This window comes from Eriocheir sinensis, unplaced genomic scaffold (assembly GCF_024679095.1).
Source record: "Eriocheir sinensis breed Jianghai 21 unplaced genomic scaffold, ASM2467909v1 Scaffold1086, whole genome shotgun sequence".
In the NCBI taxonomy this organism is placed as follows: domain Eukaryota; kingdom Metazoa; phylum Arthropoda; class Malacostraca; order Decapoda; family Varunidae; genus Eriocheir; species Eriocheir sinensis.
Window position 1 is genome coordinate 67,501 of NW_026110392.1, and position 11,837 is coordinate 79,337.

An 11,837-nucleotide genomic window follows, 5' to 3' on the forward strand; every position below is an offset into this window, starting at 1 on the left:
TTCTTTCTCCTATTTCCTACTACTACTACTACTACTACTACTACTACCACTACTACTGCTACTACTACTACTACTACTACTACAACTACAACAACAACCCCCAACCCCCCACCTCACCCCCCACCCCCACCCCCCTTCTACCCTTCTAATTAAACCCTTCCACAGGTACCCTCGTGATGGGCGCCTATTTAGACCACCGGTGCGCCATAGGTATGATCTTGGGCACAGGATCCAACGGCGCCTACATCGAGAAGGTGGAGCGGATCGAAAAGTGGCACGGGATCCACACGGAGAAGGAGGTAAGGGGTTCGATCCTCCTTGTAAGGGATTGGATCGTCTATAAGAGGATTGAGGGGATTATAAGGGATTGGAAGGGTGTTTGGGGGGTTAGGGGGGGGGGGGGGGTTGTGTGTGTGTGTGTGTGTGTGTGTGTGGGTGTGTGTGTGTGTGTGTGTTTCGACCTATTCTTCTCTTGTTAGTAATGATTTCTCTCTCTCTCTCTCTCTCCACCCGCATGTCTTTCTTTGGGTGTATAGAAAAAAATATTGGAAGATTGAATAACCATCCCCTCCTCCTCCTCCTCCTCCTCCTCCTCCTCCTCCTCCTACTATTGTACTCTTCAAGGTCGTGGTCAGTCCTTGATATAGTTAAAAGACAGGAGGAGGAGGAGGAAGAGGAGGAGGAGGAGGTGGAGGAGGAGGAGGGTACTTTTCTCAAGGACTCTCTTTTAGATATATTGAGGAAGGCGCCAGGAAGAATGTAGGGAGGAGGAGGAGGAGGAAGAGGAGGAGGAGATGACCAAAATATAAGAATTACCTAACTTCTCTCTCAGTAACAATTCTTCTCTCTATCTATCTATCTATCTATCTATTTATCTATTTATCTATCTATCTCTCCCGCTACACTGTCCCCTCTCTCCCCCTCCCTCTCCCTCTCCCTAACCTAACCTAACCTAACCTAACCTAACCTAACCTAACCTAACCTAACCTAACCTAACCCAACCCAACCTAACCTCACCTAACCTAACCTAACCTAACCTAACCTAACCTAACCTAACCTAACCTAACCTAACCTAACCTCACCTCGCCTCACCACGCCTACAGATGTTGGTGGACATTGAATGGGGTGCCTTTGGCGATAACGGTGTGCTGGATTTCATCAGGACGCAGTGGGACCGAGCCGTGGATGACCAGTCGCTCCTCGTCAACTCCTACACGTGAGTTGGGGAAGGGACTGAGGGAGCAAGAAGGCAGATTGAGGCAGTTGAAAAGGACTTGAAAGGGATTGAGAGCTTGAAAGGGTCAATTTGAGGGAGCTAGAAAGGGATTGAAAGGGAGTGAAGGGGATTGAAAAGGGATTAAAACTGATTGAAGGAGATTGAAAGGGGATTGAAAGGGATTAAAAGGGATTGAGGGAGCTAGAAGGGGATTGATTGTCAGTTGAAAAGGAATTGAAAGGGATTGAGGGAGATAGGAAGAGATTGAAAGGGATTGAAGGGAATGAAAGGGATTAAAACGGATTGAAGGGGATTGAAAGGGATTAAAAGGGATTGAGGGAGCTAGAAGGGGATTGATTGTCAGTTGAAAAGGAATTGAAAGGGATTGAGGGAGATAGGAAGAGATTGAAATGGATTGAAGGGAATGAAAGGGATTAAAACGGATTGAAGGGGATTGAAAGGGATTAAAAGGGATTGAGAGCTTGAAGGATTGAGGGAGTTAGGATTGAGTCAGTTAAAAAGGACTTGAGTGAAATGGAAGAAGGATTGAGTGTGCTGAAAAGGGATTAAGTCATAAAAAAAGGGATTGAGGGAGTTAGAAACGAATTGAGTCAGTTGAAAAAGGACTTGAGTGAGATGGAAAAGGGATTGAGTGTGCTGGAAAGAGGATTGAGTCATTTAAAAAGGGATTGAGAGAATTAGAAAGGGATTGAGTTATTTAAAAAGGGATTGAGAGAATTAGAAAGGGATTGAGTATGCTAGAAAGGGATTGAGTGAAATGGAAAGATGATTGATTGAGATGGAGAGGTATTGAGGGAGTTATAAAGGGGTATAGGGGGATGGAAAGGGATTGAGAAGGGATTGAGGAGGATGGGAAGAGGATTGAATGAGGTAGAAAAGGGATTAAGTGAGATATGAAAAGAATTGAAAGGATTAGAGAGAGAGAGAGAGTTATCTTACTTTTTATAATGTTTTTCCTTCTCTCTCTCTCTCTCTCTTTATCTCCCCGGAACTTTCCTACTCTTTATCAACGTTTCTTGGGAGCCTGTCTGTCCTCCTCCTCCTCCTCCTTCTGTGGACGAAGTATCAAGAACAGAAGACGCTACTGTATTCCTGGTGCAAAACTACAAGATATAAAAGAAGCGGTAGACCTCGTCTCAGACCGCACGGAGCAGGACACACTCTTTGTTTTGCACGCTGGCACGAACAACGTCCAAACAATGTCCACGGAGGAAATTATAGCTGACTACCGACGAGTAATCCGCCGCTTCAAGGAAAAGTCAAGCCACATCATTGTCTCAGGGATTCTTCCGAGAATCAACGCCTTCACAGGCTTCCACAGAAAGGCGTCGAACATCAACAACAGATTGAAGCACCTCTGCCAGAACGAGGAAGTTTCGTTCGCAAGTCAGTGGGATCATTTCTATGATATCCACGACCTTTTCCGTCCTGACGGTCTTCACCTCAATGCGATTGGCTCAGCACGGCTTGGTAGGTTGCTGAACGAGGCGGTACTTTTGTACTCAAAAAACACAGAGCGCGGGAGGGGCACCAAAGTATCGTAAACAACCAACCAGTAGGGACCGCTCATTACACACCAAGGCCCCCAACAGTGAACACAAGCAGACACCAGACTACTGTGCCGCGAAGCGTTGAAGTCAAGAAGGACATTTCTGTCCTATACACCAACGCGCGGAGCTTAATACCCAAACGGGATGAGTTACTTGCCTATGTTGACGTAGAAAGTCCGGACGTGATTGCCATCACCGAAACGTGGGCCACCTCTGACCACCTAATGACCGAATTCTCAATTCCGGGATACGAGAGCTTCTACCAAAACAGACTTCACAAGAAAGGAGGAGGTGTCATCTGTTACGTCAAGAACAAATACCCTGCCGTGGAAATAACCAAAGAAGACTCAGAGAAATATGACACTGTATATGTTGAACTGGAGACTAGCAAGCACAACAAAATAACGATTGGAACCGTTTACAGACCTCCAAAGCAACAAGCAGCGGACGACGAAGCGCTGTACGAGGAAATTCACACCATAACACAAAACAAACAGTCAGTCATTATCGGGGACTTTAACTGTTCCAACATTGACTGGACCACGATGATTGGAGATCGGGAGGGTAACAGATTGCTCGAAATGTTAGAGGACAATTTTCTTACTCAGATTGTTACCCAACCGACGAGGGAAAATAACTTATTAGACCTAGTACTCGTGAGTGATTCAGATCTCACACGTGAATGTCAAGTCGGCGAAAAACTGGATGGTTGCGACCATCACCTAATCCGCCTAAAAATCAGAACAGACCATGAACTCACCGAAAACATGTCCAAGATTCCAGACTACAAAAAAGCCAATTTTAACTTCGCTCGTGAGCTGCTAACCCAGACAACTTGGGAACCCATGAACCTCACTCCGGTGGACGGCGCGTGGAACGGCTTTAAGAACGAACTCCTGGAGGTAGAGAGAACGACTGTTCCCATGAAGACAAGGAGAACAAATAATGCCACAAGCACACCGTGGATGACTACCCAAGTTCGACGGGCGATTAATTTGAAGAAGAGAAAATACAACTTGCTAAAGGAAAACAGCACTGACGAGGCACGCGAACAGTACTATCAAAGCCTCAGAGCTTGCAGAACACTCATTCGCCAGAGTAAACGCGACTATGAAAAGCAAATTGCACGCGAAGCCAAGTCCAACCCGAAAAAGTTCTTCACGTATATAAGAACCAAAAGAAGACAAAAGCAATATCGGTCCCCTAAAAGATGAAAGTGACGTACTAACACAGGACAGTAGACAAATGGTCGAAATCCTAAACAGGAACTTCGCGTCTGTGTTCACGGTCGAGAATACCCAGTCCGTACCCGAGAGCCCTTCCCCACCGATGGGAATCACTCCCCAGAAATTGGTACAATCGACGAACGGGATGTGAAAAGTACCTAGACAAACTCGAGACAAACAAGTCTACCGGACCCGACGACTTGTCACCCAGGCTGCTCAAGGAACTCAAGCAGCAAATCCTCAAGCCACTCACCGCCATCTACAATCTGTCACTACAACAAAACAAAGTCCCGAAAGACTGGAAACAAGCGAACGTAACACCGATCTACAAAAAGGGAGACAAAAGTGTGGCCCTAAACTACAGACCAATCAGCTTGACCTCAGTGGCCGGAAAAATCCTCGAGAAGATCATCAGAGACAAACTCGTTAGGTTCCTTGAAGACAACAACATCATTTCCGATGCTCAGCACGGTTTCAGGAACAAGCGCTCATGCTTAACCAATTTATTGGACTTCTTCCAAGGTATCTATGAAAACTGGGATAATCATATCCCCAGTGATGTTATATATCTAGACTTTCAGAAAGCCTTTGACAAAGTGCCACATGAAAGACTCCTCAAGAAACTTAAGTCGGCGGGATTAGGCGACGATCTGACAGCGTGGATCAAAGACTGGCTCACTGAAAGAAAACAACGAGTTGTACTCAACGGACAGGCCTCCGAGTGGCTCCCGGTCACAAGTGGAGTGCCACAGGGGTCAGTGCTGGGACCCATACTTTTCATCATATATATCAACGACCTAGAACTAGGATTAAAATCCAATCTTTCAAAATTTGCCGACGACACAAAGGTGGGTGGGAAGGCCCTCACAACGGCAGACTGCGAAATTATCCAGAGAGACCTGGACCAGATCACTCGGTGGTCAGAAAAATGGCAGATGTCCTTCAACACTACCAAATGTAAAGTAATGCATATCGGATCCAGAAACAGCAACCACATATACCGCATGGGTGGCGAACCACTACATGTTGTGCAAGAGGAAAGAGACCTCGGGGTCACCATCAGCAGTGACTTGAAACAAACAAAACACTGCAAGTCCGCCTGTAAGAAAGCCAATACAATGCTTGGGTTCATATCGAGGAACTTCGAATACAAGACGCCGGGAGTTATGTTATCCTTGTATAATTCGCTGGTAAGGCCCCACCTGGAATACGCCGTGCAATTCTGGTCTCCTAATTACAGGAAAGACATTGAATTACTTGAGAGAGTACAGCGCCGCGCCACGAAGATGATACCATCACTGAGGACGAAACCCTATGAAGAACGACTCGAGCGACTCAACCTTTTCACGTTGGAAAAGAGACGACTGCGGGGAGACATGATACAAGTCTTTAAGTACCTGAACAAGCTCAGCAACGTTGATCACTCCAAACTCTTCACGCTACAAACTAACCTGAGAACAAGAAACAACGGAAAAACAATTCAAGCAAAGCGATGCAATACCGACATCGGCAGGAGTTACTTCTCGAATAGAGTTGTTCGCCACTGGAACAGCCTTCCTGCAGAAGTGGTTAGCGCAGAGACCATCAACTCCTTCAAGAAACGCATTGATCGCCACTTAGCTGCAACAGGAGTGAACTGAACGTTCCCAAGAGTAGGTACACAAGTGCTTTAATCCTTCCCTGCAAGCCACTTCTGTGGCAAACGGATTGATTAAATCACTGAACGCAGGCAGCCTAGTAATGAGCCAACAGGCTTTCTGCTGCCTGCTAGTCCATGTTTCCATGTTTCCATGTTTCCTCCTCCTCCTCCTCCTTATCTTCCCTCCCTTGAGTACTGACATTGAAACTCGGATTGAAGGATTTAATCATATATATATTTTTTGTGTGTGTGTTCGTATGTTTGTGTGTGACCTGACCTGACCTATCTCTCCCTCTCCCTCCTTTCCTCTCCCTCTTATACCTCCATTCTCTTCTCTCTCCCTTTTTTCCCTCTTTCCTCTCCCTTCCCTTTCTCCCTTTCTCTTATCCCTCCATTCTCTTCTTTCTCCCTCTTCTCCCTTCTCTTTTCCCCCCTCTCTCTCCCTTTCCTCCCTCTTCTTCTTCCTCCCTTTTCCTCTCTCTCACTAACCCTCTTCCTCCCTCTTCTCCCTTCTCCTTTCCCTCTTCCCTCTCCCTTACCTCCCTCCCTTTTCCTCTCTCTCACTAACCCTCCTCCCCCCTCTCCTTCCCTCTCCCTTACCTCCCTCCCTTTTCCTCTCTCTCACTAACCCTCCTCCCCCCTCTCCTTCCCTCTCCCTTACCTCCCTCCCTTTTCCTCTCTCTCACTAACCCTCCTCCCCCCTCTCCTTCCCTCTCCCTTACCTCCCTCCCTTTTCCTCTCTCTCACTAACCCTCCTCCCCCCTCTCCTTCCCTCTCCCTTACCTCCCTCCCTTTTCCTCTCTCTCACTAACCCTCCTCCCCCCTCTCCTCCCCTCTCCCGTACCTCCCTCCCTTTTCCTATCTCTCACCCACCTCCTCCCCCCTCTCCTTCCCTCTCCTTTACCTCCCTCCCTTTTCCTCTCTCTCACTAACCCTCCTCCCCCCTCTTCTTCCCTCTCCCTTCCCTCACTCTCCTTCTTCTTCCTCCCTTTTCCTCTCTCTCACTAAACCTCCTCCTCCTCCTCCTCCTCCAGCTTTGAAAAATACTACGGTGGAAAATATATGGGGGACCTGTTCCGTGAGGTGCTTCTGACCCTAGCCAAAGAGGGACTGCTGGGGCGCGGGGACGTCGGGAAGCTGGGTACCCACGGAGCCATCACCACCACCACCGTGTCCCAAATTGATGGGTGAGTTGAAGGGGAAGGGGATAGAAGGGGAGGGGGAGGAGGTAAGGGGATGGATGGGAAATGAGGAGGAAGGGTATGGGTTAAGAGTAAAAGGGAGGGACTGGAAAGGGGTTGATGGTGGGGGAGGGAGGGAAGGGGTGGAAGGGAGAAGGGGGATATAGGGTTGAAGGGACGAAGGGAGAGAAGGAGTAGGGAGGGGAATAGGGAGGAAAAGGAGAGGGGATAAGAGGTAGATAAGAGGGAGGTAATGGAGGAGGATTGAGAGAGAGAGAGAGAGAGAGAGAGAGAGAGAGAGAGAGAGAGAGAGAGAGAGAGAGAGAGAGAGAGAGAGAGAGAGAGAGAGAGAGAGAGAGAGAGAGAGAGAGAGAGAGAGAGAGAGAGAGAGAGAGAGAGAACGAAAGAAAGAAAGAAAGGAAGGAAGGAAGGAAATGAGAGAGAGAGAGAGAGAGAGAGAGAGAGAGAGAGAGAGAGAGAGAGAGAGAGAGAGAGAGAGAGAGAGAGAGAGAGAGAGAGAGAGAGAGAGAGAGAGAGAGAGAGAGAGAGAGAGAGAGAGAGAGAGAGAGAGAGAGAGAGAATAGAAGTGGAAGGAAGGAATAAGAACTGAGTTGGAAAATATTGGAAAAGGAGAGAAAGAAGAAAGGGAAGAGAAAATGGAAAAGGGAAGGGGTTGAAAATTGAATGAAGGATAATTGACAAGGAATGAAAGAGAAAGGGATGGGAGGAAGAAAGGAGGAAGAAAGAAAATAGAAAAAAGAGAGGGATAGAGAAATAAAAATGGATAGCTTAGAGATTAGAAGAAGGAAATGAGGAAAAAATATTGAATAGAAGAAGAAAAACGATATATGTAACTAACCAATCTCTCTCTCTCTCTCTCTCTCTCTCTCTCTCTCTCTCTCTCTCTCTCTCTCTCTCTCTCTCTCCTCCTCCCTCTTTCTTATCACTCAAAACCAACCGCTCCCTTCACCCTCCTCCTCCTCCTCCTCCTCCTCCTCCTCCCCTCTCATCCCCCACCCCCACCACCACAGGGAGAGCTTCCAGGGGGCCCACGGGGTAGCAGAGAAGATGCTGGAGGAGATCGGATTGCCCACAGGGGAGGATGACTTACAGCTTGTGAAATATGCAGCGGGCCTTGTGTCCTACCGTGGCTGTGTGCTCGTGTCCTTATGTGAGTATGGGGGAGGAGGAGGAGGAGGGAAGGGGTAGATAAGGAAGGGAGGAAAGGGAGAGGTTATGAGAGAGGGAGGGAGAGATAAGAAGAGGGAGGGAGGGATATAAAAAGGGAGAGAGGGGGAGAGATAAGAGAGAGAGAGAGAGAGAGAGAGGAAGTACTGAGAAGAGATATAATGGGAGAGAGAGAGAGAGAGAGAGAGAGAGAGAGAGAGAGAGAGAGAGAGAGAGAGAGAGAGAGAGAGAGAGAGACAAGGGGGGGGAGACTACCTCAATCACCTGGTCAACAAACTAACAAACATTAAAATCCCAAACGCCTTAATAGAGAGAGAGAGAGAGAGAGAGAGAGAGAGAGAGAGAGAATGTCAGTTAATTAGAGATATCAGTAATTGTTGTTTTTGTTATTGTTTTATTTAATTTCCATATATTTTTGGTGTTCTGTGTTTTTTGTTTACATTTTTCTGCGTTTTTTTTAATTTTTTTTATTTATTAACTTTCCCTTCCTTTCCCTTCCTTTTCACTTCTCTTCCTCCTCCTCCTCCTCCTCCTCCTCCTCTCCTCTCTCCATCTTCTTTCTCCTCATTCATTTACCCCTCCTTCCTTTCTCCTTCCTTCCTTCCTCCCTTCCTCCTTCCTTTTCACTTCTCCTCCTCCTCCTTCTCTCCTCTCTCCATCTTCTTTCTCCTCTCTCATTCACCCTTCCTTCCTCTCTTCTTCTTTCCTTCACCTTTCCCTTCTTTCCATTGCCTTCTTTATCCTTTTCTTCCTCCCTTCCTTCCTCCTCCTCCATCTTTATCCCGCTTCTTCTCCCTTCTTTCCTTCACCTTCTTTCTCCTTCTCTCTCCTCCTCCTCCTCTTTCATCCCCCTTCTTCCTCTCCGTCATCCCCTTCTTTCCATTGCCTTCTCTCTCCTTCTTTCCTTCCATCCTTCCTTCCTTCTCCTCCTTCTTCATCCCCTTCTTCGCCTCCTTCAGTGGTGGGGATCCTTCTCAATCGCATGGAGCGGCCGCATTGCACGGTTGCCATCGACGGGTCTCTCTTCCGCCACCATCCACGCTTCAGGCCCCTCATGGAACACCTCATATCCAGCTACGCCCCTGGGAGATCGGTGAGTGTGTGTGTGTGTGTGTGTGTGTGTGGGATAGGCCCGCAACTATACCTTATCTTATCTATAACTTTTTTTGATGCACTCTTTTAGCGTATCATTCCTTCCCCTCTGTTTTTCCCTCTCCTCCTCTCTCCCTCCTCTTGTATGCTTTTTCTTATGTTCTTCTCATGTATTGTAATCTTCCCATCCTTCCCATCGTTTCTCATTTCAACCCCTTCCCATCCTTTTCCATCTCATCCCTTCCCATCCTTTCCCATCTCATTTTTCCCATCTCCTCACTAACACCCTCTCATGTATTTCAATCTTCCCATCCTTTCCATCGTTTCCCATCTCATCTCTTCCCATCCTCCGATACCCTACGACCCTGTCCACCCAGCAGTGAATGGGTACCAGGTATTAATCAGGGGTTGTGTCCCATCTCCTGGGGTCTGTTCCCTTCTCCTATAATTCCTTCCCCTTCTGTCTCTCTCCGGCATGTGACCACAGATGTTGCACCGACTAAACGAAACTTTCCAACTGTTCCCTTCTAATACAATTCCTTCCCCTTCTGTCTCTCTCCGGCATATGACCACAGATGTTGCGCTGACTAAACGAAACTTTCCAACTTTTTCCCTTCCCATCCCTTCCCATCCTTTCCCATCTCCTCACTAACGCCCATCCCCTCTTCCTCCCGTCCCCAGTTCGACCTCCGCCAGGCCCACGACGGCTCCGGGAAAGGCGCAGCGCTCATCGCGGCCATCGCTCAGCGCCTCAAGACTCACGAAGCGGACAGCGGCAGCGCGAAGAAGAGCAAGAAGACCAGCGCCGTCAACCACGTCAGCAGCGCGAGTACGAAGCTCAGCAATGGAGTCAGCGCGCAGTAGTAGCAGTGGTAGTAGTAGTAGTGGTAGTAGTGGTAGGAGAGAGAGAGAGAGAGAGAGAGAGAGAGAGAGAGAGAGAGAGAGAGAGAGAGAGAGAGAGAGAGAGAGAGAGAGAGAGAGAGAGAGAGAGAGAAGGAGTTATGCATTTTGTTTTCATTATTTCGTTTTCTTCATTTTTTTTTTAGTTTTGGTTGTCCAGTTTTTTTCCCGTTTTTTGGTTACCGTTTTTTTGTTGTTTTTTGCACTTCATATCTTTGTGTTGTTTTATTTCTTGAAGTATTTTGTTTTATTTTCCGTTAGTTGTTTTATTTTTTCGTTCATTTTTTGCATTGTTTCAACCTGTACGCTCATTTTTAGCACCGCTGGCAAATGTTCCTTTCACTTTTAACATTCAAACAAAATCGTTCACGTCTGGCATCAACTTTAACTAGAACATTTACACCTAGCATTACGTCAAACTATACTGATCATTTTCAAGCATTTTTCCAGTCGTGTATTCATTTAAAATATATCCTTTTGTATTCATATGTAAATTTCCTTGACATTTTTTTCTCATATTAAATTTAACTGGAACATTCACAACTAGCGCTATGTCAAACTATACTGATCATTTTTAGCATTTTTCCAGTCGTGTATTCATTTAAAATATATCCTTTTGTATTCATATGTAAATTTCCTTGACATTATTTCTCATATTAAATTTAACTGGAACATTCACATCTAGCGCTATGTCAAACTATACTGATCATTTTTAGCATTTTTCCAGTCGTGTATTCATTTAAAATATATCCTTTGTATTCATATGTAAATTTCCTTGACAATTTTTCCTCATATTAAATTTAACTGGAACATTCACATCTAGCGCTATGTCAAACTATACTGATCATTTTTAGCATTTTTCCAGTCGTGTATTCTTTTATAATATATCCTTTGTATTCATATGTAAATTTCCTTGACATTTTTGCAGTTTCAACCTATTCATATGTAAATTTCCTTGACATTTCTTTTCTCATATTGTTAGGGACATTTGACCTCATTTAAAGGGAAGAGAAATCCTGTGCCACCTAAGCCTTCATGCAGTGTTCACTATAGCCTTCATGCAGTGTTCACTATAGCCTTCATGCAGTGTTCACTATAGCCTTAAAGTGACGTTGTTCCCGTGTTCGTTAAGTGTTCGTTATGATGTACACTAATCTTAAGACAGTCGCTTCACCAGCCATCCTTGTTAAAATCTTAAGTTTATTGCCCAAGAAAAAAAAATGGATAGCTATTCTGTTTTTTCTTGCGATGCTTTACTGTTTATATAAAGAGTCTATTTTAAGTCACCGCCTGTGTTTGTGACCCTTAAGTAAGAATGCGTGGAGGGAAACTGTTCTCCATATTTTTCCTCTTCTCCCATATTCTCAAGATTTTTGGGCTCACACTCCCATATTAGACAAGGCTTTCGTCGAGGTGGTTGTGGGCACTTCCTTGGGTAGTTTTATGAGCCTAGTGGTAGTTTGACAAGGTAGCGGTTGTTTTGTTAGTATTTCTCTGGGTAGTTTTATGAGCCTAGTGGTAGTTTGACAAGGTAGAGGTTGTTTTGTTAGTATTTCTCTGGGTAGTTTTATGAGCCTAGTGGTAGTTTGACAAGGTAGAGGTTGTTATGTTAGTATTTCTCTGGGTAGTTTTATGAGCCTAGTGGTAGTTTGACAAGGTAGAAGTTGTTGTGTTAGTATTTCTCTGGGTAGTTTTATGAGACTAGTGATAGTTTGACAAGGTAGAAGTTGTTGTGTTAGTATTTCTCTGGGTAGTTTTATGAGACTAGTGATAGTTTGACGAGACTTTACTTTTATGAGCCTAGTGAAAGTTTGACAAGGTAGC

The 11,837-nt window shown here is 45.8% G+C and overlaps 1 protein-coding gene and 1 long non-coding RNA gene across 2 annotated transcripts in view; one reads left to right on the forward strand and one right to left on the reverse strand.

The window, feature by feature from the left end:
• Positions 1–10,027, forward strand: part of LOC126989172 (hexokinase-1-like) — a 20,910-nt gene extending 10,883 nt beyond the window's left edge. The window contains exons 7-12 of the mRNA XM_050847725.1: positions 166–299; positions 1,104–1,216; positions 6,687–6,839; positions 7,865–8,004; positions 8,981–9,114; positions 9,795–10,027. Of these exons, the coding sequence (XP_050703682.1) occupies positions 166–299; positions 1,104–1,216; positions 6,687–6,839; positions 7,865–8,004; positions 8,981–9,114; positions 9,795–9,977 (857 nt within the window). The 3' untranslated portion in view covers positions 9,978–10,027. The remainder of the gene's footprint in view (positions 1–165; positions 300–1,103; positions 1,217–6,686; positions 6,840–7,864; positions 8,005–8,980; positions 9,115–9,794) is intronic.
• A 752-nt stretch (positions 10,028–10,779) lies between these two features.
• LOC126989173 (uncharacterized) lies at positions 10,780–11,295 on the reverse strand. Its single transcript, XR_007742961.1, has 2 exons — positions 11,085–11,295; positions 10,780–11,038 (listed from the first exon to the last, which is right to left on the reverse strand). It is a non-coding gene; the product is annotated as an uncharacterized LOC126989173 (long non-coding RNA).
• Between the last annotated feature and the right edge of the window lie 542 nt (positions 11,296–11,837).